At 45.4% G+C, this 25,842-nt stretch overlaps 1 protein-coding gene across 3 annotated transcripts in view; it reads left to right on the top strand.

Moving 5' to 3' along the window:
• The window catches only part of sfmbt1 (Scm like with four mbt domains 1), a 29,611-nt gene that overhangs the window by 1,207 nt on the left and 2,562 nt on the right, over positions 1–25,842 (top strand). For 2 of the 3 annotated variants that reach the window (XM_066697602.1, XM_066697603.1), the window contains exons 2-20: positions 15,113–15,236; positions 15,406–15,500; positions 15,927–16,167; positions 16,522–16,610; positions 16,779–17,031; positions 17,124–17,221; positions 17,638–17,739; positions 20,479–20,641; positions 20,958–21,040; positions 21,187–21,313; positions 21,497–21,610; positions 21,801–21,843; positions 21,965–22,032; positions 22,160–22,299; positions 22,473–22,582; positions 22,838–23,022; positions 24,844–25,022; positions 25,122–25,328; positions 25,659–25,787. In XM_066697602.1, the coding sequence (XP_066553699.1) occupies positions 15,170–15,236; positions 15,406–15,500; positions 15,927–16,167; positions 16,522–16,610; positions 16,779–17,031; positions 17,124–17,221; positions 17,638–17,739; positions 20,479–20,641; positions 20,958–21,040; positions 21,187–21,313; positions 21,497–21,610; positions 21,801–21,843; positions 21,965–22,032; positions 22,160–22,299; positions 22,473–22,582; positions 22,838–23,022; positions 24,844–25,022; positions 25,122–25,328; positions 25,659–25,787 (2,493 nt within the window). In that variant the 5' untranslated portion in view covers positions 15,113–15,169. The remainder of the gene's footprint in view (positions 1–15,112; positions 15,237–15,405; positions 15,501–15,926; positions 16,168–16,521; positions 16,611–16,778; positions 17,032–17,123; positions 17,222–17,637; positions 17,740–20,478; positions 20,642–20,957; positions 21,041–21,186; positions 21,314–21,496; positions 21,611–21,800; positions 21,844–21,964; positions 22,033–22,159; positions 22,300–22,472; positions 22,583–22,837; positions 23,023–24,843; positions 25,023–25,121; positions 25,329–25,658; positions 25,788–25,842) is intronic. The other variant, XM_066697604.1, reaches the window with a different exon arrangement.

The raw sequence follows: 25,842 nt of genomic DNA, 5'->3' as shown, positions 1-25,842 counted from the left end.
TGATCAGTAGTGGTGTTGATGTTTATCAGTAGTGGTGGTGTTGATGATGTTTGATCAGTAGTGGTAGTGTTCATGATGTTTGATCAGTACTGGTGTTCATGATGTTGGATCAGTAGTGGTGGTGTTCATGATGTTTGATCAGTACTGGTGTTCATGATGTTTGATCAGTAGTGGTGTTGATGTTTATCAGTAGTGGTGGTGTTGATGATGTTGGATCAGTAGTGGTGGTGTTCATGATGTTTGATCAGTACTGGTGTTCATGATGTTTGATCAGTAGTAGTGGTGTTAATGTTTGATCAGTAGTGGTGTTAATGTTTGATCAGTAGTGGTGTTGATGTTTGATCAGTAGTGGTGTTCATGATGTTTGATCAGTAGTGGTGGTGTTCATGATGTTGGATCAGTAGTGGTGGTGTTCATGATGTTTGATCAGTAGTAGTGGTGTTAATGTTTGATCAGTAGTGGTGGTGTTCATGATGTTGGATCAGTAGTGGTGGTGTTCATGATGTTGGATCAGTAGTGGTGGTGTTCATGATGTTTGATCAGTACTGGTGTTCATGATGTTGGATCAGTAGTGGTGGTGTTCATGATGTTTGATCAGTACTGGTGTTCATGATGTTTGATCAGTAGTGGTGTTAATGTTTGATCAGTAGTGGTGTTGATGTTTATCAGTAGTGGTGGTGTTGATGATGTTGGATCAGTAGTGGTGGTGTTCATGATGTTTGATCAGTACTGGTGTTCATGATGTTTGATCAGTAGTAGTGGTGTTAATGTTTGATCAGTAGTGGTGTTGATGTTTATCAGTAGTGGTGGTGTTGATGATGTTGGATCAGTAGTGGTGGTGTTGATGATGTTGGATCAGTAGTGGTGGTCTTCATGATGTTTGATCAGTACTGGTGTTCATGATGTTTGATCAGTACTGGTGTTCATGATGTTGGATCAGTAGTGGTGTTAATGTTTGATCAGTAGTGGTGTTGATGTTTGATCAGTAGTGGTGTTCATGATGTTTGATCAGTAGTGGTGGTGTTCATGATGTTGGATCAGTAGTGGTGGTGTTCATGATGTTTGATCAGTAGTAGTGGTGTTAATGTTTGATCAGTAGTGGTGTTGATGTTTATCAGTAGTGGTGGTGTTGATGATGTTTGATCAGTAGTGGTAGTGTTCATGATGTTTGATCAGTACTGGTGTTCATGATGTTGGATCAGTAGTGGTGGTGTTCATGATGTTTGATCAGTACTGGTGTTCATGATGTTTGATCAGTAGTGGTGTTAATGTTTGATCAGTAGTGGTGTTGATGTTTATCAGTAGTGGTGGTGTTGATGATGTTGGATCAGTAGTGGTGGTGTTCATGATGTTTGATCAGTACTGGTGTTCATGATGTTTGATCAGTAGTAGTGGTGTTAATGTTTGATCAGTAGTGGTGTTGATGTTTATCAGTAGTGGTGGTGTTGATGATGTTGGATCAGTAGTGGTGGTGTTGATGATGTTGGATCAGTAGTGGTGGTCTTCATGATGTTTGATCAGTACTGGTGTTCATGATGTTGGATCAGTAGTGGTGGTGTTGATGTTGGATCAGTAGTGGTGGTGTTGATGTTTGATCAGTAGTGGTGTTGATGTTTGATCAGTAGTGGTGTTCATGATGTTTGATCAGTAGTGGTGGTGTTCATGATGTTTGATCAGTACTGGTGTTCATGATGTTGGATCAGTAGTGGTGGTGTTCATGATGTTTGATCAGTACTGGTGTTCATGATGTTGGATCAGTAGTGGTGGTGTTGATGTTTGATCAGTAGTGGTGTTGATGTTTGATCAGTAGTGGTGTTGATGTTTGATCAGTAGTGGTGGTGTTCATGATGTTTGATCAGTACTGGTGTTCATGATGTTTGATCAGTAGTGGTGTTCATGATGTTTGATCAGTAGTGGTGGTGTTCATGATGTTTGATCAGTACTGGTGTTCATGATGTTTGATCAGTAGTAGTGGTGTTAATGTTTGATCAGTAGTGGTGTTGATGTTTATCAGTAGTGGTGGTGTTGATGATGTTGGATCAGTAGTGGTGGTGTTCATGATGTTTGATCAGTACTGGTGTTCATGATGTTGGATCAGTAGTGGTGGTGTTGATGTTTGATCAGTAGTGGTGTTGATGTTTGATCAGTAGTGGTGGTGTTCATGATGTTTGATCAGTAGTGGTGTTCATGATGTTTGATCAGTAGTGGTGGTGTTCATGATGTTTGATCAGTACTGGTGTTCATGATGTTTGATCAGTAGTAGTGGTGTTAATGTTTGATCAGTAGTGGTGTTGATGTTTGATCAGTAGTGGTGTTGATGTTTATCAGTAGTGGTGGTGTTCATGATGTTTGATCAGTACTGGTGTTCATGATGTTTGATCAGTACTGGTGTTCATGATGTTTGATCAGTAGTGGTGTTGATGTTTGATCAGTAGTGGTGTTGATGTTTGATCAGTAGTGGTGTTGATGTTTGATCAGTAGTGGTGTTGATGTTTGATCAGTAGTGGTGGTGTTGATGATGTTTGATCAGTAGTGGTGGTGTTGATGATGTTTGATCAGTAGTGGTGTTGATGTTTGATCAGTAGTGGTGGTGTTGATGATGTTTGATCAGTAGTGGTGGTGTTGATGTTTGATCAGTAGTGGTGGTGTTGATGTTTGATCAGTAGTGGTGGTGTTGATGATGTTTGATCAGTAGTGGTGTTGATGTTTGATCAGTAGTGGTGGTGTTGATGATGTTTGATCAGTAGAGGTGGTGTTGATGTTTGATCAGTACTGGTGTTCATGATGTTTGATCAGTAGTGGTGGTGTTGATGATGTTTGATCAGTATTGGTGTTCATGATGTTTGATCAGTAGTGCTGTTCATGATGTTTGATCAGTAGTGGTGTTGATGTTTGATCAGTAGTGGTGGTGTTCATGATGTTTGATCAGTAGTGGTGTTGATGTTTGATCAGTAGTGGTGGTGTTGATGTTTGATCAGTAGTGGTGTTGATGTTTGATCAGTAGTGGTGTTGATGATGTTTGATCAGTAGTGGTGTTGATGTTTGATCAGTAGTGGTGGTGTTGATGTTTGATCAGTAGTGGTGGTGTTGATGTTTGATCAGTAGTGGTGGTGTTGATGTTTGATCAGTAGTGGTGTTCATGATGTTGGATCAGTAGTGGTGGTGTTCATGATGTTGGATCAGTAGTGGTGGTGTTCATGATGTTTGATCAGTAGTGGTGGTGTTCATGATGTTTGATCAGTACTGGTGTTCATGATGTTTGATCAGTACTGGTGTTCATGATGTTTGATCAGTACTGGTGTTCATGATGTTTGATCAGTAGTGGTAGTGTTGATGATGTTTGATCAGTAGTGGTGGTGTTCATGATGTTTGATCAGTAGTGGTGTTGATGTTTATCAGTAGTGGTGGTGTTGATGATGTTGGATCAGTAGTGGTGGTGTTGATGATGTTTGATCAGTAGTGGTGTTGATGATGTTTGATCAGTAGTGGTGTTGATGTTTGATCAGTAGTGGTGGTGTTGATGTTTGGTCAGTAGTGGTGGTGTTGATGTTTGATCAGTACTGGTGTTCATGATGTTTGATCAGTAGTGGTGGTGTTGATGTTTGATCAGTACTGGTGTTCATGATGTTTGATCAGTAGTGGTGGTGTTGATGTTTGATCAGTAGTGGTGTTGATGTTTATCAGTAGTGGTGGTGTTGATAATGTTTGATCAGTAGTGGTGTTCATGATGTTTGATCAGTAGTGGTGTTGATGATGTTGGATCAGTAGTGGTGGTGTTGATGATGTTTGATCAGTAGTGGTAGTGTTCATGATGTTTGATCAGTAGTGGTGGTGTTCATGATGTTTGATCAGTACTGGTGTTCATGATGTTTGATCAGTACTGGTGTTCATGATGTTTGATCAGTAGTGGTGGTGTTCATGATGTTTGATCAGTAGTGGTGTTCATGATGTTTGATCAGTAGTGGTGTTGATGATGTTGGATCAGTAGTGGTGGTGTTCATGATGTTTGATCAGTACTGGTGTTCATGATGTTTGATCAGTAGTGGTGTTGATGTTTATCAGTAGTGGTGGTGTTGATGTTTGATCAGTGGTGGTGTTCATGATGTTTGATCAGTAGTGGTGTTCATGATGTTTGATCAGTAGTGGTAGTGTTCATGATGTTTGATCAGTAGTAGTGGTGTTAATGTTTGATCAGTAGTGGTGTTGATGTTTATCAGTAGTGGTGGTGTTGATGATGTTTGATCAGTAGTGGTGTTGATGTTTATCAGTAGTGGTGGTGTTGATGATGTTTGATCAGTAGTGGTGTTGATGATGTTTGATCAGTAGTGGTGTTGATGATGTTTGATCAGTAGTGGTGGTGTTGATGATGTTTGATCAGTAGTGGTGGTGTTGATGTTTGATCAGTACTGGTGGTGTTGATGTTTGATCAGTAGTGGTGGTGTTGATGTTTGATCAGTAGTGGTGTTGATGTTTATCAGTAGTGGTGGTGTTGATGTTTGATCAGTAGTGGTGGTGTTGATGATGTTTGATCAGTACTGGTGTTCATGATGTTTGATCAGTAGTGGTGTTAATGTTTATCAGTAGTGGTGGTGTTCATGATGTTTGATCAGTAGTGGTGGTGTTCATGATGTTTGATCAGTAGTGGTGGTGTTCATGATGTTTGATCAGTAGTGGTGTTGATGTTTGATCAGTAGTGGTGTTCATGATGTTTGATCAGTACTGGTGTTCATGATGTTTGATCAGTACTGGTGTTCATGATGTTTGATCAGTAGTGGTGTTGATGTTTATCAGTAGTGGTAGTGTTCATGATGTTTGATCAGTAGTGGTGGTGTTCATGATGTTTGATCAGTAGTGGTAGTGTTCATGATGTTTGATCAGTACTGGTGTTCATGATGTTTGATCAGTACTGGTGTTCATGATGTTTGATCAGTAGTGGTGTTGATGATGTTGGATCAGTAGTGGTGGTGTTCATGATGTTTGATCAGTAGTGGTGCTGTTCATGATGTTTGATCAGTAGTGGTGTTGATGTTTATCAGTAGTGGTGGTGTTGATGATGTTTGATCAGTAGTGGTGTTGATGTTTGATCAGTAGTGGTGGTGTTGATGTTTGATCAGTAGTGGTGGTGTTCATGATGTTTGATCAGTACTGGTGTTCATGATGTTTGATCAGTAGTAGTGGTGTTAATGTTTGATCAGTAGTGGTGTTGATGTTTATCAGTAGTGGTGGTGTTGATGTTGGATCAGTAGTGGTGTTCATGATGTTTGATCAGTAGTGGTGTTCATGATGTTTGATCAGTAGTGGTAGTGTTCATGATGTTTGATCAGTACTGGTGTTCATGATGTTTGATCAGTAGTGGTGGTGTTCATGATGTTTGATCAGTACTGGTGTTCATGATGTTTGATCAGTACTGGTGTTCATGATGTTTGATCAGTACTGGTGTTCATGATGTTTGATCAGTAGTGGTAGTGTTCATGATGTTTGATCAGTACTGGTGTTCATGATGTTTGATCAGTAGTGGTGTTGATGTTTATCAGTAGTGGTGGTGTTGATGATGTTTGATCAGTAGTGGTGGTGTTCATGATGTTTGATCAGTAGTGGTGTTGATGATGTTGGATCAGTAGTGGTGTTGATGTTTGATCAGTAGTGGTAGTGTTCATGATGTTTGATCAGTACTGGTGTTCATGATGTTTGATCAGTAGTGGTGTTGATGATGTTTATCAGTAGTGGTGGTGTTGATGATGTTGGATCAATAGTGGTGTTCATGATGTTTGATCAGTACTGGTGTTCATGATGTTTGATCAGTAGTGGTGTTGATGTTTATCAGTAGTGGTGGTGTTGATGATGTTTGATCAGTAGTGGTGTTGATGTTTGATCAGTAGTGGTGTTCATGATGTTTGATCAGTAGTGGTAGTGTTCATGATGTTTGATCAGTACTGGTGTTCATGATGTTTGATCAGTAGTGGTGTTGATGTTTATCAGTAGTGGTGGTGTTGATGATGTTTGATCAGTAGTGGTGTTGATGTTTGATCAGTAGTGGTGGTGTTGATGTTTGATCAGTAGTGGTGGTGTTCATGATGTTTGATCAGTAGTAGTGGTGTTGATGTTGGATCAGTAGTGGTGTTGATGTTTGATCAGTAGTGGTGGTGTTGATGTTTGATCAGTACTGGTGTTCATGATGTTTGATCAGTAGTAGTGGTGTTAATGTTTGATCAGTAGTGGTGTTGATGTTTATCAGTAGTGGTGGTGTTGATGATGTTTGATCAGTAGTGGTGTTGATGATGTTTGATCAGTAGTGGTGGTGTTCATGATGTTTGATCAGTAGTGGTGGTGTTCATGATGTTTGATCAGTACTGGTGTTCATGATGTTTGATCAGTAGTGGTGGTGTTCATGATGTTTGATCAGTAGTGGTAGTGTTCATGATGTTTGATCAGTACTGGTGTTCATGATGTTTGATCAGTACTGGTGTTCATGATGTTTGATCAGTACTGGTGTTCATGATGTTTGATCAGTAGTGGTGTTGATGTTTATCAGTAGTGGTGGTGTTGATGTTTATCAGTAGTGGTGGTGTTGATGATGTTTGATCAGTAGTGGTGGTGTTCATGATGTTTGATCAGTAGTGGTGTTGATGATGTTGGATCAGTAGTGGTGGTGTTCATGATGTTTGATCAGTAGTGGTAGTGTTCATGATGTTTGATCAGTACTGGTGTTCATGATGTTTGATCAGTAGTGGTGGTGTTGATGTTTGATCAGTAGTGGTGGTGTTCATGATGTTTGATCAGTACTGGTGTTCATGATGTTTGATCAGTAGTAGTGGTGTTAATGTTTGATCAGTAGTGGTGGTGTTCATGATGTTTGATCAGTACTGGTGTTCATGATGTTTGATCAGTAGTAGTGGTGTTAATGTTTGATCAGTAGTGGTGGTGTTCATGATGTTTGATCAGTAGTGGTGTTGATGATGTTTGATCAGTAGTGGTGTTGATGATGTTGGATCAGTAGTGGTGGTGTTAATGATGTTGGATCAGTAGTGGTGTTCATGATGTTTGATCAGTACTGGTGTTCATGATGTTTGATCAGTAGTGGTGGTGTTCATGATGTTTGATCAGTAGTGGTGTTCATGATGTTTGATCAGTAGTGGTAGTGTTCATGATGTTTGATCAGTACTGGTGTTCATGATGTTTGATCAGTAGTGGTGTTGATGTTTATCAGTAGTGGTGGTGTTGATGATGTTTGATCAGTAGTGGTGTTGATGTTTGATCAGTAGTGGTGGTGTTGATGTTTGATCAGTAGTGGTGGTGTTCATGATGTTTGATCAGTAGTAGTGGTGTTAATGTTTGATCAGTAGTGGTGTTGATGTTTATCAGTAGTGGTGGTGTTGATGATGTTTGATCAGTAGTGGTGTTCATGATGTTTGATCAGTACTGGTGTTCATGATGTTTGATCAGTAGTGGTGTTCATGATGTTTGATCAGTAGTGGTAGTGTTCATGATGTTTGATCAGTACTGGTGTTCATGATGTTTGATCAGTAGTGGTGTTGATGTTTGATCAGTAGTGGTGGTGTTGATGTTTGATCAGTAGTGGTGGTGTTCATGATGTTTGATCAGTACTGGTGTTCATGATGTTTGATCAGTAGTAGTGGTGTTAATGTTTGATCAGTAGTGGTGTTGATGTTTGATCAGTAGTGGTGGTGTTGATGTTTGATCAGTAGTGGTGGTGTTCATGATGTTTGATCAGTAGTAGTGGTGTTAATGTTTGATCAGTAGTGGTGTTGATGTTTATCAGTAGTGGTGGTGTTGATGATGTTTGATCAGTACTGGTGTTCATGATGTTTGATCAGTAGTGGTGTTCATGATGTTTGATCAGTACTGGTGTTCATGATGTTTGATCAGTAGTAGTGGTGTTAATGTTTGATCAGTAGTGGTGTTGATGTTTATCAGTAGTGGTGGTGTTGATGATGTTTGATCAGTAGTGGTGTTGATGATGTTTGATCAGTAGTGGTGGTGTTCATGATGTTTGATCAGTAGTGGTGGTGTTCATGATGTTTGATCAGTACTGGTGTTCATGATGTTTGATCAGTAGTGGTGGTGTTCATGATGTTTGATCAGTAGTGGTAGTGTTCATGATGTTTGATCAGTACTGGTGTTCATGATGTTTGATCAGTACTGGTGTTCATGATGTTTGATCAGTACTGGTGTTCATGATGTTTGATCAGTAGTGGTGTTGATGTTTATCAGTAGTGGTGGTGTTGATGTTTATCAGTAGTGGTGGTGTTGATGATGTTTGATCAGTAGTGGTGGTGTTGATGATGTTTGATCAGTACTGGTGTTCATGATGTTTGATCAGTAGTAGTGGTGTTCATGATGTTTGATCAGTAGTGGTAGTGTTCATGATGTTTGATCAGTACTGGTGTTCATGATGTTTGATCAGTAGTAGTGGTGTTAATGTTTGATCAGTAGTGGTGGTGTTCATGATGTTTGATCAGTAGTGGTGTTGATGATGTTTGATCAGTAGTGGTGTTGATGATGTTGGATCAGTAGTGGTGGTGTTAATGATGTTGGATCAGTAGTGGTGTTCATGATGTTTGATCAGTACTGGTGTTCATGATGTTTGATCAGTAGTGGTGGTGTTCATGATGTTTGATCAGTAGTGGTAGTGTTCATGATGTTTGATCAGTACTGGTGTTCATGATGTTTGATCAGTAGTGGTGTTCATGATGTTTGATCAGTAGTGGTAGTGTTCATGATGTTTGATCAGTACTGGTGTTCATGATGTTTGATCAGTAGTGGTGTTGATGTTTATCAGTAGTGGTGGTGTTGATGATGTTTGATCAGTAGTGGTGTTGATGTTTGATCAGTAGTGGTGGTGTTGATGTTTGATCAGTAGTGGTGGTGTTCATGATGTTTGATCAGTAGTAGTGGTGTTAATGTTTGATCAGTAGTGGTGTTGATGTTTATCAGTAGTGGTGGTGTTGATGATGTTTGATCAGTAGTGGTGTTCATGATGTTTGATCAGTACTGGTGTTCATGATGTTTGATCAGTAGTGGTGTTCATGATGTTTGATCAGTAGTGGTAGTGTTCATGATGTTTGATCAGTACTGGTGTTCATGATGTTTGATCAGTAGTGGTGTTGATGTTTGATCAGTAGTGGTGGTGTTGATGTTTGATCAGTAGTGGTGGTGTTCATGATGTTTGATCAGTACTGGTGTTCATGATGTTTGATCAGTAGTAGTGGTGTTAATGTTTGATCAGTAGTGGTGTTGATGTTTGATCAGTAGTGGTGGTGTTGATGTTTGATCAGTAGTGGTGGTGTTCATGATGTTTGATCAGTAGTAGTGGTGTTAATGTTTGATCAGTAGTGGTGTTGATGTTTATCAGTAGTGGTGGTGTTGATGATGTTTGATCAGTACTGGTGTTCATGATGTTTGATCAGTAGTGGTGTTCATGATGTTTGATCAGTAGTGGTAGTGTTCATGATGTTTGATCAGTACTGGTGTTCATGATGTTTGATCAGTAGTGGTGTTGATGTTTGATCAGTAGTGGTGTTGATGTTTGATCAGTAGTGGTGTTGATGTTTATCAGTAGTGGTGGTGTTGATGATGTTTGATCAGTAGTGGTGTTGATGATGTTTGATCAGTAGTGGTGGTGTTCATGATGTTTGATCAGTAGTGGTGGTGTTCATGATGTTTGATCAGTACTGGTGTTCATGATGTTTGATCAGTAGTGGTGGTGTTCATGATGTTTGATCAGTAGTGGTAGTGTTCATGATGTTTGATCAGTACTGGTGTTCATGATGTTTGATCAGTACTGGTGTTCATGATGTTTGATCAGTAGTGGTAGTGTTCATGATGTTTGATCAGTACTGGTGTTCATGATGTTTGATCAGTAGTGGTGTTGATGTTTATCAGTAGTGGTGGTGTTCATGATGTTTGATCAGTAGTGGTGTTGATGATGTTGGATCAGTAGTGGTGGTGTTCATGATGTTTGATCAGTAGTGGTAGTGTTCATGATGTTTGATCAGTACTGGTGTTCATGATGTTTGATCAGTAGTGGTGGTGTTGATGTTTGATCAGTAGTGGTGGTGTTCATGATGTTTGATCAGTACTGGTGTTCATGATGTTTGATCAGTAGTAGTGGTGTTAATGTTTGATCAGTAGTGGTGTTGATGTTTATCAGTAGTGGTGGTGTTGATGATGTTGGATCAGTAGTGGTGTTCATGATGTTTGATCAGTACTGGTGTTCATGATGTTTGATCAGTACTGGTGTTCATGATGTTTGATCAGTAGTGGTGGTGTTCATGATGTTTATCAGTAGTGGTGGTGTTGATGATGTTTGATCAGTAGTGGTGTTGATGTTTATCAGTAGTGGTGGTGTTGATGATGTTTGATCAGTAGTTGTGTTGATGATGTTTGATCAGTAGTGGTGTTGATGATGTTGGATCAGTAGTGGTGTTGATGTTTATCAGTAGTGGTGGTGTTGATGATGTTTGATCAGTAGTGGTGGTGTTCATGATGTTTGATCAGTAGTGGTGGTGTTCATGATGTTTGATCAGTACTGGTGTTCATGATGTTTGATCAGTACTGGTGTTCATGATGTTTGATCAGTAGTGGTAGTGTTCATGATGTTTGATCAGTACTGGTGTTCATGATGTTTGATCAGTAGTGGTGTTGATGTTTATCAGTAGTGGTGGTGTTGATGATGTTTGATCAGTAGTGGTGTTGATGTTTGATCAGTAGTGGTAGTGTTCATGATGTTTGATCAGTACTGGTGTTCATGATGTTTGATCAGTAGTGGTGGTGTTGATGTTTGATCAGTAGTGGTGTTGATGTTTGATCAGTAGTGGTGTTCATGATGTTTGATCAGTACTGGTGTTCATGATGTTTGATCAGTAGTGGTGGTGTTGATGTTTGATCAGTAGTGGTGTTGATGTTTATCAGTAGTGGTGGTGTTGATGATGTTTGATCAGTAGTGGTGTTGATGTTTGATCAGTAGTGGTGGTGTTCATGATGTTTGATCAGTACTGGTGTTCATGATGTTTGATCAGTAGTAGTGGTGTTAATGTTTGATCAGTAGTGGTGTTGATGTTTATCAGTAGTGGTGGTGTTGATGATGTTTGATCAGTAGTGGTGTTGATGTTTATCAGTAGTGGTAGTGTTGATGATGTTTGATCAGTAGTGGTGGTGTTGATGATGTTTGATCAGTAGTGGTGTTAATGTTTATCAGTAGTGGTGGTGTTGATGATGTTTGATCAGTAGTTGTGTTCATGATGTTGGATCAGTAGTGGTGGTGTTCATGATGTTTTATCAGTAGTGGTGTTGATGTTTGATCAGTAGTGGTGGTGTTCATGATGTTTGATCAGTAGTGGTGTTCATGATGTTTGATCAGTAGTAGTGGTGTTAATGTTTGATCAGTAGTGGTGTTGATGTTTATCAGTAGTGGTGGTGTTGATGATGTTTGATCAGTAGTGGTGTTCATGATGTTGGATCAGTAGTGGTGGTGTTGATGATGTTTGATCAGTAGTGGTGTTCATGATGTTGGATCAGTAGTGGTGGTGTTCATGATGTTTTATCAGTAGTGGTGTTGATGTTTGATCAGTAGTGGTGGTGTTGATGATGTTTGATCAGTAGTGGTGTTGATGATGTTGGATCAGTAGTGGTGGTGTTGATGATGTTTGATCAGTAGTGGTGTTGATGTTTGATCAGTAGTGGTAGTGTTCATGATGTTTGATCAGTACTGGTGTTCATGATGTTTGATCAGTTGTGGTGGTGTTGATGATGTTTGATCAGTAGTGGTGTTGATGTTTGATCAGTAGTGGTAGTGTTCATGATGTTTGATCAGTACTGGTGTTCATGATGTTTGATCAGTAGTGGTGGTGTTGATGATGTTTGATCAGTAGTTGTGTTGATGATGTTTGATCAGTAGTGGTGTTGATGATGTTTGATCAGTAGTGGTGGTGTTCATGATGTTTGATCAGTAGTGGTGGTGTTGATGATGTTTGATCAGTAGTGGTGTTGATGTTTGATCAGTAGTGGTAGTGTTCATGATGTTTGATCAGTAGTGGTGGTGTTGATGATGTTTGATCAGTAGTGGTGGTGTTCATGATGTTTGATCAGTACTGGTGTTCATGATGTTTGATCAGTAGTGGTGTTGTTGATGTTTGATCAGTAGTGGTGTTCATTATGTTTGATCAGTAGTGGTGGTGTTGATGATGTTTGATCAGTAGTGGTGTTGATGATGTTTGATCAGTAGTGGTGGTGTTGATGATGTTTGATCAGTAGTGGTGTTGATGTTTGATCAGTAGTGGTGTTCATTATGTTTGATCAGTAGTGGTGGTGTTGATGATGTTTGATCAGTAGTGGTGTTGATGATGTTTGATCAGTAGTGGTGGTGTTGATGATGTTTGATCAGTAGTGGTGTTGATGTTTATCAGTAGTGGTGGTGTTGATGATGTTTGATCAGTAGTGGTGTTGATGTTTGATCAGTAGTGGTGTTGATGTTTGATCAGTAGTGGTGTTGATGTTTGATCAGTAGTGGTGTTGATGTTTGATCAGTAGTGGTGGTGTTCATGATGTTTGATCAGTAGTGGTGGTGTTGATGATGTTTGATCAGTAGTGGTGTTGATGTTTATCAGTAGTGGTGGTGTTGATGATGTTTGATCAGTAGTGGTGTTGATGTTTGATCAGTAGTGGTGTTGATGTTTGATCAGTAGTGGTGTTGATGTTTGATCAGTAGTGGTGTTCATTATGTTTGATCAGTAGTGGTGGTGTTGATGATGTTTGATCAGTAGTGGTGTTGATGATGTTTGATCAGTAGTGGTGGTGTTGTTGATGTTTGATCAGTAGTGGTGTTGTTCATGATGTTTGATCAGTAGTGGTGTTGTTAATGAGACACTTGTGTGTGTAAAGATCAGTGACGTCACACGACATGAGCACGCGGTTCTGCGTGAGGATGACCGCGTCCACCAATAACAATAACAACAATAACAATATACACAGAATGACAATAATAACAATCACAACAATAACAATATACACAGAATAACAATAGTATCAATCAACAATAACAATAACAAACACAGAATAACAATAACAATAACAACAACAAAATACACACACACATTACCAATAACAACAATAAGTGCTAAACACAGAGATTACTAATAACCACAATAACAGCTAAATACTCAGAGATTACCAATAACAACAATAATAGATAAACACACACAGAATAACAATAACAACAATAACGGCTATATACATGCAAAGAATTACAATAACAACAATAACGGCAACTAAATACAGACAGAATAACAATAACGACAATAACGGCTAAATACACACACAGATTAACAATAACGACAATAATGGCTAAATACACACAGATTAACAATAACGACAATAACAGCTATAGACATGCACAGATTAACAATAATGACAATAATGGCTAAATACACAGATTAACAATAACGACAGTAACAGCTAATTTCACACACAGATTAACTATAACGACAATAACGGCTAAATACATGCACAGAATAACAATAACAACAATAACGGCAACTAAATACACACAGAATAACAATAACGGCTAAATACACAGATTAACAATAACGACAGTAACAGCTAAATACACACACAGATTAACAATAACGACAATAATGGCTAAATACACAGATTAACAATAACGACAATAACAGCTATAGACATGCACAGATTAACAATAACGACAATAACGGCTAAATACACAGAATAACAATAACGACAGTAACAGCTAATTTCACACACAGATTAACAATAACGACAATAACGGCTAAATACACAGAATAACAATAACGACAGTAACAGCTAAATACACACACAGATTAACAATAATGACAATAACGGCTAAATACACAGAATAACAATAACGACAGTAACAGCTAAATACACACACAGATTAACAATAACGGCAACTAAATACACACAGATTAACAGTAACGACAATAACAGGTAAATACACGTACAGATTAACAATAACGGCCATATACACACAGAGAATAACAATAACAACAATAACAGCTAAATACACACACAGATTAACAATAATGACAATAATGGCTAAATACACACACAGATTAACAATAACGACAATAACTAACTGTAGACACACACAGACATCCAAAGCAATGGATGCACAGATTCGAAGTGTGTTTGCCGGAGCTGTTTTTATTTCATATTTGTCATTGGTATTAATGTCGGCTATGTCTACATAGTTGTCTTTGCAACATTACATCAATGACGGTAACCTGTGAGTGAGAACCTCTCATTGCATTTCAGCAAAATGACTCATATTAACTTTATAGGAATTCCTCGTGTTGTTGTCTGGCTGGGTCTGCTTTAACACGAAAAGCAAAACTCGAGACAAATATATGAGGTATATTTTTGTTGTGTGTGTGAGGTTAGGGTGTCTGGCCGGCGGTGCTGCCTGTAGAGACAGGTTTCAGATGGACAGGGAGCTCGCTGTGCTGAGTTTTGCCTTCATTTCAGTTTCTTAAGACAATCATCATAAATCAGCGTTAAATACATGAGAGAAAAAAGGTTGACAACTTTTTTTTCTTTTTTTTTTTTTTACATTGAAAGTCAACCAATTATATATCGGTTTAGAAAATAAACTTTGCATTAAAAGTTAAAACAGAATAATGCAAATGTATTTGTTTTGGTTTGTTATGACGATTTCGGCCACGGTAGTGACGTCAACCTCATGCAGCTCTCCCACAGTGCGCAGGCGCCGATCAGACGCGGAGGTGTCCGGCGCATATCTTATCCGACAGCAAACAGACCTGGCGAACCCGAAAGTGGCAGTTAGGGGCGGCGCTTCACTGGTGCTGTGCTGTTCTGGGAAAGGGGACGTGTGTGCGTGTGTGAGAGGGGTCATTGTGTGTGTGTGTGTGTGTTGGGGGTTGGTCTCTCTCCCTAGTCTCTCTGTTTGTTACTCTCTGTCTATCTGTCATTTAGCTGAGCTTCCTGCTGTCTGTCTGTCTGACCCCTGTGTTTAACCCCATTATTTATTCAGTCCTCCTCTCTCTCTCTCTCTGTCTCTCTCTCTCTCTCTCTCTCTCTCTCTCATATTCCTGTGCAGGTTTGCTAGAACAGCTGTGGGAGCAGCTGACAGCAGGGGAGGAGGTCTGGCCCGTGCATGTGCAGCAGCTCTGGCTGGAGAGAGAGGAGAGCAGAAACCATGAGCCGAGAGCCACGTGTCCCAGGTGAGACAGGGTGCCAGGGACAGGGACACCACACCCCACTAGTGTGTTAGACTGCTATCATGTCATACTACTAATTCGTTCCTTCATAAATCTCTGTAAAAAGAATTTCTCTCTTCTCCATCCCCTCCCTGTCGCCATGTCCCCCTATCCCCCTGTCCTGTCCCCACAGAGACGGGCTCTGGGCCGGAAGACTCTGACTTCAGTTGGGATGAGTACCTGGAGGAGAACGGGGTGACAGCCGTGCCACACCACGCCTTTAAACATGTGAGTGCGTGTTCCTGAGGCACACACAGTGCTGAGACATGGGACACCATCCAGACCCTGTCCCTGTGTGTGTGTGTGTGTGGGTGTCTCTGTGTGTGTGTGTGTGGGGGTGTTTCTGTCTCTGTCTCTGTCTCTGTGTGTGTCTCTGTCTCTCTGTGTGTGTCTATCTCTGTGTGTGTGTGTGTGTGTGTGAGTGTGGGTGTCTGTGTGTGTGGGTGTCTCTGTGTGTGTGTGTGTGTGTGTGTGTGTGTGTGTGTATGTATATGTGTCTGTCTCTGTCTCTGTGTGTGTCACTGTGTCTGTGTGTGTGTGTGTTTGTCTGTGTGTATGTGTTTGTGTGTGTGTGTGTCTCTGTCTCTGTGTGTTTCTCTCTGTCCCTCTCACTCACAGTTGCTGCTCTGATCCAACACTAAATAACCCCCCCAGGTGGACCTGAGCCTGCAGACGGGCCTGAGCCCGGGCATGGTGCTGGAGGTGTGTGACCGCGGCGGTGCCGAGACCTGCAGCGTGGCCACCATCGTCACCACCTGCGGCCAGCTGCTTCTGCTGCGCTACCACGGCTACGGCCACAACCGCCGCGCGGACTTCTGGGTCGACATCATGGCGGCGGAGCTGCACCCCCTGGGCTGGAGCGCTCAGCACGGGCGCACCCTGCGGCCCCCCGAAGGTGCCCGAGCACAGGCCTGGCATCCGCTGAGCGCTGATATACTCATTAATGCTTGTTATCTAAATAAAGCTGATTAATTCACCCTGGTTAACCAAATAACGCTGATTAACATATTAATTGACTCAATAGATTAAGCAGTTAACTGGTTAATAGAGATTATTCCTGATCAACTCATTAAATACCTCAACTCATTAACATAAACTGATTAAGCCTGATTAATTGAGTCCCTCATTAACAGATTAAATGATAAACTGATTGACACTGATTTACTTACTAATGCTGATTAATTAAGTAGTAACTCATAATTATCTCCACTCTGTGCTGTTCTGAGCGTCTCTCTGTCTCCCCCTGCAGGGATCGGAGAGAAGTACTCGGACTGGCCGGCCTTCCTGGCGCAGTCACTGTTGGGGGCCAGCAGCGCCCCGGCCAACCAGCTGGAGGGGGTGAGCGACCTCTGACCTCTGACCTCCCGCTCGCCCTCTCCCCTTCCACGTCTCCCTTCTTTCTCTCCTTACTTCACTCGCTCCCCCTGCTCTCTCACTGTCATTCAGTCCCTGTCACTCTGCCCCCCGTCTCTCTCTCTGACCCCTGTCTCTCCCTCTCTCCCTCAGCCTCACAGGGGTAAGAGTCCTCTGGACCTACTGGCGCCGGGTGTGAGTTTGGAGCTGCAGGACAGCGAGGCGCCGGGCCAGGTGTGGCCGGTGGTGGTGGAGGAAACCGTGGGGGGGCGGCTGCGTCTGTGCTACGCTGGCACAGAGGGTCTCCCCTCGATGGCCCCCCGCCGCTGGCTCTTCTACTTGCACCCCCTGCTGCACCCCCCTGGCTGGGCCCAGGAGAACGGCTGTACCCTGACGCCTCCTGCAGGTCAGAGGCATGGAGGGACACGCATGTGCCACACATGCCCACAGTGCGTCTGTGACAGTGTGTAACAGTGTGTGTGTGTGTGTGTGTTGCAGTGATCCGAGCGCAGCGCAGCGAGACAGACTGGGCCGAGGTTCTGCAGAGCGTCGCGTCCCTCACGCCAGAGCTGCCTGTCACACCGGACCTCTTCAAGGTACCAGACCCTGTCAGAACCACTGCACTGGGAATGGGCTGAGACTGTTCAGTGCTGGGGTGTGTGTGTTCAGTGTGGGGTGTGTGTATGTGTGCCGTGTCAGTGTGTTCAGTATGGGTTATTTGTGTGTTCAGTGTCAGTGTGTTGAGTGATGCTGCCTGTGTGTTCAGTGGTGTTCAGTGTAATAGACACAGGGGGCCTGTACACAGTGATGGCTCTCTAAACAACTGGTCACTGAACATGAATGGGCCGCCGTGACTGCGCTCATTGTGGCGATTTAAAGAGTTGAATGCACTGTGGCGCTAATGAGCGAGAGCCGGGGCTCCAGGGCTCGAGGGGCAGGGCTGCGGGGGCGCTGATGCTGACGGAGCTCTCCCTGTCTGTGTGTGTGTGTGTGTGTGTCTGTGTGTGGGCAGGACCAGCCTGTGATCGCCCCACACTGCTTCTCAGAGGGGATGAAGCTGGAGGCTGTGGACCCCGCTGCCCCCTTCACCATCAGCCCGGCAACGGTCACCAAGGTGAGACCCCAACACTGCACACCTGCAACACGACACCTATAACACTGCACACCCGTAACACTGCACACCTGTAACACTGCACACCCGTAACACTGCACACCTGTAACACTGCACACCCGTAACACTGCACACCCGTAACACTGCACACCCGTAACACTGCACACCCGTAACACTGCACACCCGAAACACTGCACACCTGTAACACTGCACACCTGCACACCCGTAACACTGCACACCCGTAACACTGCACACCTGTAACACTGCACACCTGCACACCCGAAACACTGCACACCCGAAACACTGCACACCCGTAACACTGCACACCTGTAACACTGCACACCCGAAACACTGCACACCCGAAACACTGCACACCTGTAACACTGCACACCTGTAACACTGCACACCTGCACACCCGTAACACTGCACACCCGTAACACTGCACACCCGTAACACTGCACACCCGTAACACTGCACACCCGTAACACTGCACACCAGTAACACTGCACACCTGTAACACTGCACACCTGCACACCCGAAACACTGCACACCCGTAACACTGCACACCTGTAACACTGCACACCTGCACACCCGAAACACTGCACACCCGAAACACTGCACACCTGTAACACTGCACACCTGTAACACTGCACATTTTCACACTGCACACCCGTAACACTGCACACCCACACACCTGCACACTGCACACCCGCACACCCGTAACACTGCACACCTGCAACACTGCACACCCACACACCTGCACACCTGTAACACTGCACACCCGTAACACTGCACACCCGTAACACTGCACACCCGAAACACTGCACACCTGTAACACTGCACACCTGTAACACTGCACACCTGCACACCTGTAACACTGCACACCTGCACACCCGAAACACTGCACACCTGTAACACTGCACACCTGCACACCTGTAACACTGCACACCTGCACACCCGAAACACTGCACACCCGTAACACTGCACACCTGTAACACTCCACACCTGCACACCTGTAACACTGCACACCTGCACACCCGTAACACTGCACACCTGTAACACTGCACACCTGCACACCCGTAACACTGCACACCTGTAACACTGCACACCTGTAACACTGCACATTTGCACACTGCACACCCGTAACACTGCACACCCGCACACCCGTAACACTGCACACCTGCAACACTGCACACCCACACACCTGCACACCTGTAACACTGCACACCCACACACCTGCACACTGCACACCCGCACACCCATAACACTGCACACCTGCAACACTGCACACCCACACACCTGCACACCTGTAACACTGCACACCCACACACCTGTACACCTGTAACACTGCACACCCATAACGCTGCACACCTGCACACCTGTAACACTGCACACCCGAAACACTGCACACCTGTAACACTGCACATTTGCACACTGCACACCCGTAACACTGCACACCCGTAACACTGCACACCTACACACCCGTAACACTGCACACCTGTAACACTGCACACCTGCACACCTGTAACACTGCACACCGGCAACACTGCACACCTGCACACCTGTAACACTGCACACCCACACACCTGTACACCTGTAACACTGCACACCCATAACGCTGCACACCTGCAACACTGCACATTTGCACACTGCACACCCGTAACACTGCACACCCGTAACACTGCACACCTGTAACACTGCACACCTGTAACACTGCACACCTGTAACACTGCACACCTGTAACACTGCACACCTGCACACCCGTAACACTGCACACCCACACACCTGTACACCTGTAACACTGCACACCCATAACGCTGCACACCTGCAACACTGCACATTTGCACACTGCACACCCGTAACACTGCACACCCGTAACACTGCACACCTGTAACACTGCACACCCGTAACACTGCACACCCGTAACACTGCACACCTGCACACCCGTAACACTGCACACCTGTAACACTGCACACCTGCACACCCATAACGCTGCACACCTGCACACCTGTAACACTGCACACCCGAAACACTGCACACCTGTAACACTGCACATTTGCACACTGCACACCCGTAACACTGCACACCTACACACCCGTAACACTGCACACCTGCACACCTGTAACACTGCACACCCGCACACCCGTAACACTGCACACCTGCAACACTGCACACCTGCACACCTGTAACACTGCACACCCACACACCTGTACACCTGTAACACTGCACACCCATAACGCTGCACACCTGCAACACTGCACATTTGCACACTGCACACCCGTAACACTGCACACCTGTAACACTACACACCTGCACACCTGTAACACTGCACACCCATAACGCTGCACACCTGCAACACTGCACACCTGCACACCCGTAACACTGCACACCTGTTACACTGCACATTTGCACCCTGCACACCTGTAACACTGCACACCCACACACCTGCACACTGCACACCCGCACACCCGTAACACTGCACACCTGCAACACTGCAAACCCACACACCTGTACACCTGCACACCCGTAACACTGCACACCTGTAACACCTGTAACACTGCACACCCGAAACACTGCACACCCGAAACACTGCACATTTGCACACTGCACACCCGTAACACTGCACACCTGCACACCTGTAACACTGCACACCCATAACACTGCACACCTGCACACATGCACCCTAGTGACGCATCTGTACTCCTCTAATACTGTGTGTTGGGGTTCCCTGTTCCTGTGCAGGTGTTCAGCCCGCAGTACTTCCTGGTTCAGATGGACGACCTCCGTGTCGCGGCGGGCGGGGGGGCAGTTAGCAGACCCTCCTTCCTGTGTCACCACGGCAGCCCCGGAATCTTCCCAGTGCAGTGGAGCCTGAAGAACGGGGTGCACCTCACCCCCCCGCCAGGTCAGTGTGACCCTCCGTCCCCGCAGAGGCCCATGGCAGGGAAGCACACTCGGAGTTTGGGCAGCTGTAGGGGCCTGGGGCAGGGAAGCACACTCGGAGTTTGGGTGAGGGTAGGGGCCCGGGGCAGGGAAGCACACTCGGAGTTTGGGCGACTGTCTCAGCGCTCACATTGTCCCTACGTTTCCCCCTTACCTATAGGAATGTATGTCCACACACACGCTATAGAAGTATGAGTGTGTTGCATGTGTACAATGTCCGTGTGACTGTGATGTAGTGTGTGTGTTTGTGTGTGACTCTGTGTGTGTCTTTTCTGCAGGCTTCCCTGGGCAAGACTTCGATTGGGCCGACTACCTGAAGCAGTGTGGAGCCGAGCCAGCGCCACAGAACTGCTTCCCCTCGGTGAGACAGAGGCCTGGGCAGACGGACATAGACTCCTGGACAGGCAGACGGAAGGACACAGACAAGATCTCTGCTAATTGTGTTTCTCCCCTGCTTCCTCCCTCTTTCCCTCTCTCCCCCTCCTTGCGCTCTCCACCCACCCACAGGATCAGCCAGAGCACGATTTTAAGGAGACCATGAGGCTGGAGGCGGTGAACCCCCTCTCTCCAGAACACATCCACGTCGCCACAGTCACCAAGGTGAAAGGTCAGCACATCTGGCTGCAACTGGAAGGTGAGCTCGGGACACCCCCAAAACTGACTAGACTCCCCCAAAGTGTCATTCTTTCTTTCAGTCCTGGTGTGTACAGAACCCAGGAAACTAAGTGCGCACACACACACTGACGCACATTAATGAGTTAGTTTAATAATACGGTAACAATTGCATTTGTCTCCCTGTCTCACTGCGGGCGTCCAGGGGTGAAGCAGCCGGTCCCTGAGATCATTGTCCAGGTGGACTCCATGGACATCTTCCCGGTCAGTTGGTGTGAAACCAATGGCTACTCCCTGAGACACCCCAGCAAGCCCCGGGGTGAGTGACCGCTGACCGTTGACCGGCACAGACCCCCCAGAGCACTGACTGGCACTGACTGCTGACCCCCAGAGCACTGACTGGCACTGACCGCTGACCCCCAGAGCACTGACCTCTGACCGGCACTGACCAGTCTGGTGTGGTCTGCCTCAGTCACAGCCATCTCTCTGTCCCTCTCTGTCCCCTGCAGTCCAGAAGCAGCGGAAGGTGGCAGTGGTCCAGCCAGAGAAGCAGTGAGTTATTGATTGTTACTGATCAGTTTCCTGTGTTTGTATTTTAGTGTTGTGCATCTGAGTTATCAATCCAATGTCTCTCCCTGTCCCTCTGTCTCCGTCTCCCCATCTCTCTCTGCAGTCGAGCTCCTCCCAGGAGTGTTCCCCCTGACGCCCTGAAGCAGCAAGAGAATAGCCACCCAGAGAGCAGTGAGTGCAGCACTACACTACACAACACAGACACATACACACACACACACACACACACACCCCACATGCACAAAGAGATTTCAATGTACAGTTGAGATCATTCACTGAAACCCATTCCCCCCCCCAGGCCCGGGCAATGGGAAGTACTTCTGCCCCAAGATCTACTTCAACCACCGCTGCTTCTCTGGGCCGTACCTGAACAAGGGCCGCATCGCCGAGCTGCCGCAGTGCGTAGGGCCGGGCAACTGTGTGCTGGTGCTGAAGGAGGTGAGGACTGGACTGGACTGGCCTGGACTGTAATTATACCGGACTGGACTGAGTGCCCTGCTTCACTGGATTGGACCTAACCTGACCGGAGCTAATCGTTTCTCTCCTGCTTCCTCTGGCCCCTCTCTCTCCATCTCTCCCTCTCTGCCTCGCTCGCTCCCTCACTCCCTCAGGTCCTGACGCTGCTCATCAACGCTGCCTACAAGCCCAGCCGAGTGCTGCGGGAGCTGCAGCTGGACGAGGAGGAGCGCTGGCAGGGCAACGGGGAGACGCTGAAGGCCAAGTGAGGCACGGGGCGGGGCTGTGTGTGTGTGCTGGGTTGTGCTGTTGTGTAAAGTGTTGAAGAGCAGTGGTTCTCAGTCCTGGTCCTGGAGGACCACCTAGCCTGCTGGTTTTTGTTTTTGAGAGCTCAGTTGGAACAAAAACCAGGAGGGTGGGAGCTCCTCCAGGACAGGTTTGAGAACCGCTGTTATAGAGTACGGTTGTGGTGTGCTGTGCGGTGTGCTGTGTGGGGTCTGACCTGCCCTCTGTGCCGCAGGTACAAGGGGAAGAGTTACCGGGCCCGGGTGGCCATTGTGCGCACGGCGGAGCGCGTGGCCGAGTTCTGCCGCAGCACCTGTGTGGCACTGGAGTGCTGCCCCAACCTGTTCGGACCGCGAATGGTGCTGGAGCGCTGCTCGGAGAACTGCTCGGTGCTCACCAAGACCCGATACAGTCAGTACTGTATGTCACCTTCCTCCCACGTCCAACAACGTGTTCTATGTTTGTGTTGAGCAGATATGAGTGTGCATCTGTGTGTTTATATTTGTATTTGATGGTGTGTGTGTGTATATGACTGTGTGTGTGTGACAATGTGAGTATGACTGTGTGTGTGTGTGTGACTGTGTGCATATATGACTGTGTGTGACTGTATGTGTATTTGACTGTGTGAATGTGGGTGTGTGTGTATTTGACAGTGTTTGTGAATGACTGTACATTTTTACAGGTAATCCATATAAACAAAATAAAACATCCCCTTGTAGTTTAAAATAAGTTCTCCAACAGTAATCATGTTTTTAATTATCTTTACAAGCACATGGTTTATGTTAGCTAACTTGCATGAAACATGTTAACTTTACAGTAAAAGCACCTGACTCACAATAAACTGTGTGCGCGGTGATGTATGTTAACTGTAATTTATATTTTATTTAATACAGAAAAAGTGACGGAACTAGTGAATCGGTGTAAAACCCTTCATGAATATACCCGGTCTTCAGTAACATTAAAAAACACAACTATTAAAGACACTGAACACAGAAACCTTAACATTTGTGTTAACTATAATAAAGACTCCCTTCTACAGATCAGAAGTCAACATTATATATTTTCCGGTATATTACTAATAATAAAAAGAATAATGGATAGATTGCAACGAACCTGCAGAGTTAGTCCGGAGCTGCACTAACCACAAGATCTCCAGTAGCTGCTTTCAGTTCTGTTCAATCAGCTCATTAATCCTAATAAATAATGCATCATAGTTTAAACTTAGTTGGTTAAATAAGAACATGAGAAAGTGTCCAATCGAGAGGAGGCCATTCGCCCCATCGTCCTCGTTTGGTGTCCATTGATAACTAAGTGATCCAAGGATCCTATCCAGTCTGTTTTTGAATGTTCCCATATTGTCTCTTCAGTCCCCACGTAGTCTCCTCTGTTCCAGGGTGAAAAGGTTCAGTTCCTCAGTCTCTCAGTAGGACATTCCCTTCAGACCTGGAATAAGTCTGGTTGCTCTCCTCTGAACTGCCTCTAGAGCAGCGATATCTTTCTTGAAGTGTGGAGCCCAGAACTGTCCACAGTATCCAGATGAGCTCTAACTAGTGCATTGTACAGTCTGAACATCACTGCCCTTGTTCTCAATTCTACACTTTTGACAATATACCCTAGCATTGTGTTTGCCTTTTTTATTGCTTCCCCACATTGTTTGGATGGAGAAAGTGAGGAGTCCACATAGACTCCTAGTCCCTTTGAATAGCCTGTGCTGCTGAGATTGTATCTGCTGAGACATTTATTTTAGTATCATCTGCAAATTTGACAAGTTTGCTATGAGGGACATCTGAAGTGTGGTTTAGTATTGTCACGTTTGAGGAGACCCAACTCATCATTGCAGAGGAGCAGCAACTCGTTGTGTTTATTATAACTGCAGCGCAGTCACTCACACTGACTCATCCTTCATCCTCCCTTCACTGTTATCCCCTCTCTCTGCCTTCACCCCATTAACCCTCCATTGGGTGTGGTGGCGCTACAGTATTCACACACTGCCAGTTTCTATTAACAAGAGAAAGAAATCAATGTGATTGTCACGTGACAAACCTTTGAAGGTCTGGAGACAGAATGAACCTTTGTATGTTCGAAGACAGCCCTAGTGTCTGTGAGTGTGTGTGAGAGTGAGTTTGTGTGTGTCTGTGTGACTGTGTATACGACTGTGTTTGTGAATATGTGTGTGTGTTATTATGCATGTGTGTGTAAATGACAGTGTGTGAGTGTATGACTGTGTGTGTATGTCCACAGCTCAGTACTATGGTAAGAAGAAGAGCAAGCGGATTGGCCGGCCGCCGGGGGGGCACACCAACCTGGAGGGCGGGGTGAAGAGGCCGGGGAAGAGGAGGAAGAGGAGGAAGCACTTCTTCGTCCACAAGAAGAAACGCTCGTCTGCGTCCCTCGACAACACGCCTGCAGGCTCCCCACAGGTGCACACACCGGGCACACGCACACACTGACGCGTGAGGCCACGCCCCGTTAAGAACGTGAGCTCTAAGACTCTGCGTGTCTGTGTCCCCTTCCCACAGGGCAGCGGCGACGAGGAGGACCTGGACGAGGACGACTCCCTGAGCGAGGACTCTGGCTCGGAGGGGCAGGAGGATGACTCCGAGGTGTCGGAGAGGAAGTCCCAGCCACCGTCCCCCTACTCCACTGACGGCACGCCGGCCCACCGCCGCCGCAAGACACGCCCCCCGTCCTTCTCCGACGACGAGAACAGACCCCCCTCCCCGAAGGTGAGAGCAGAAACACACAACCACACGCTCTCTCTCTCACACACACACACACACTCTCTCTCACACTTAAAGCACTGCAGTTCTTTTGAGCTGTACTGAGTCCCTGTCCCTGTCTCCGTCCCTGTCTCCGTGTGTCACCTGCCCTGTGTCCCTGCTGTCCCTCTGTGTCCCTGTTCTCCCCCGCCTGTGTGTCCCTGATGTGTCCCCCTGAGTCTGTGTGTCCTTGGCGTGTCCTTGTGCCCTTCTGTGTGTCTGTGTGGACCCTGTCTGTGTCCTTACCTTTCTTTCTCTCTCTCTCTCTCTCTCTCTCTCTCTCCGTCCCGTGTTCAGGCCGCGCGGATGGAGGCAGTGGAGCGTCTGCGAGTGGACAGCAGTCCACTGGAGTGGAGCGTGGCGGACGTGGTGCGCTTCATTCGCGGCACTGACTGCGCCCCCCTGGCTCGCATCTTCCTGGACCAGGTACCTACAGACCCTGCCGTTGCCCTCTGTCCCCACCCTCCCCAGCCGCGCCCAT

Source organism: Amia ocellicauda, chromosome 3, assembly GCF_036373705.1.
Source record: "Amia ocellicauda isolate fAmiCal2 chromosome 3, fAmiCal2.hap1, whole genome shotgun sequence".
NCBI lineage: Eukaryota > Metazoa > Chordata > Actinopteri > Amiiformes > Amiidae > Amia > Amia ocellicauda.
This window is presented reverse-complemented; position numbering and strand designations above follow the sequence as displayed.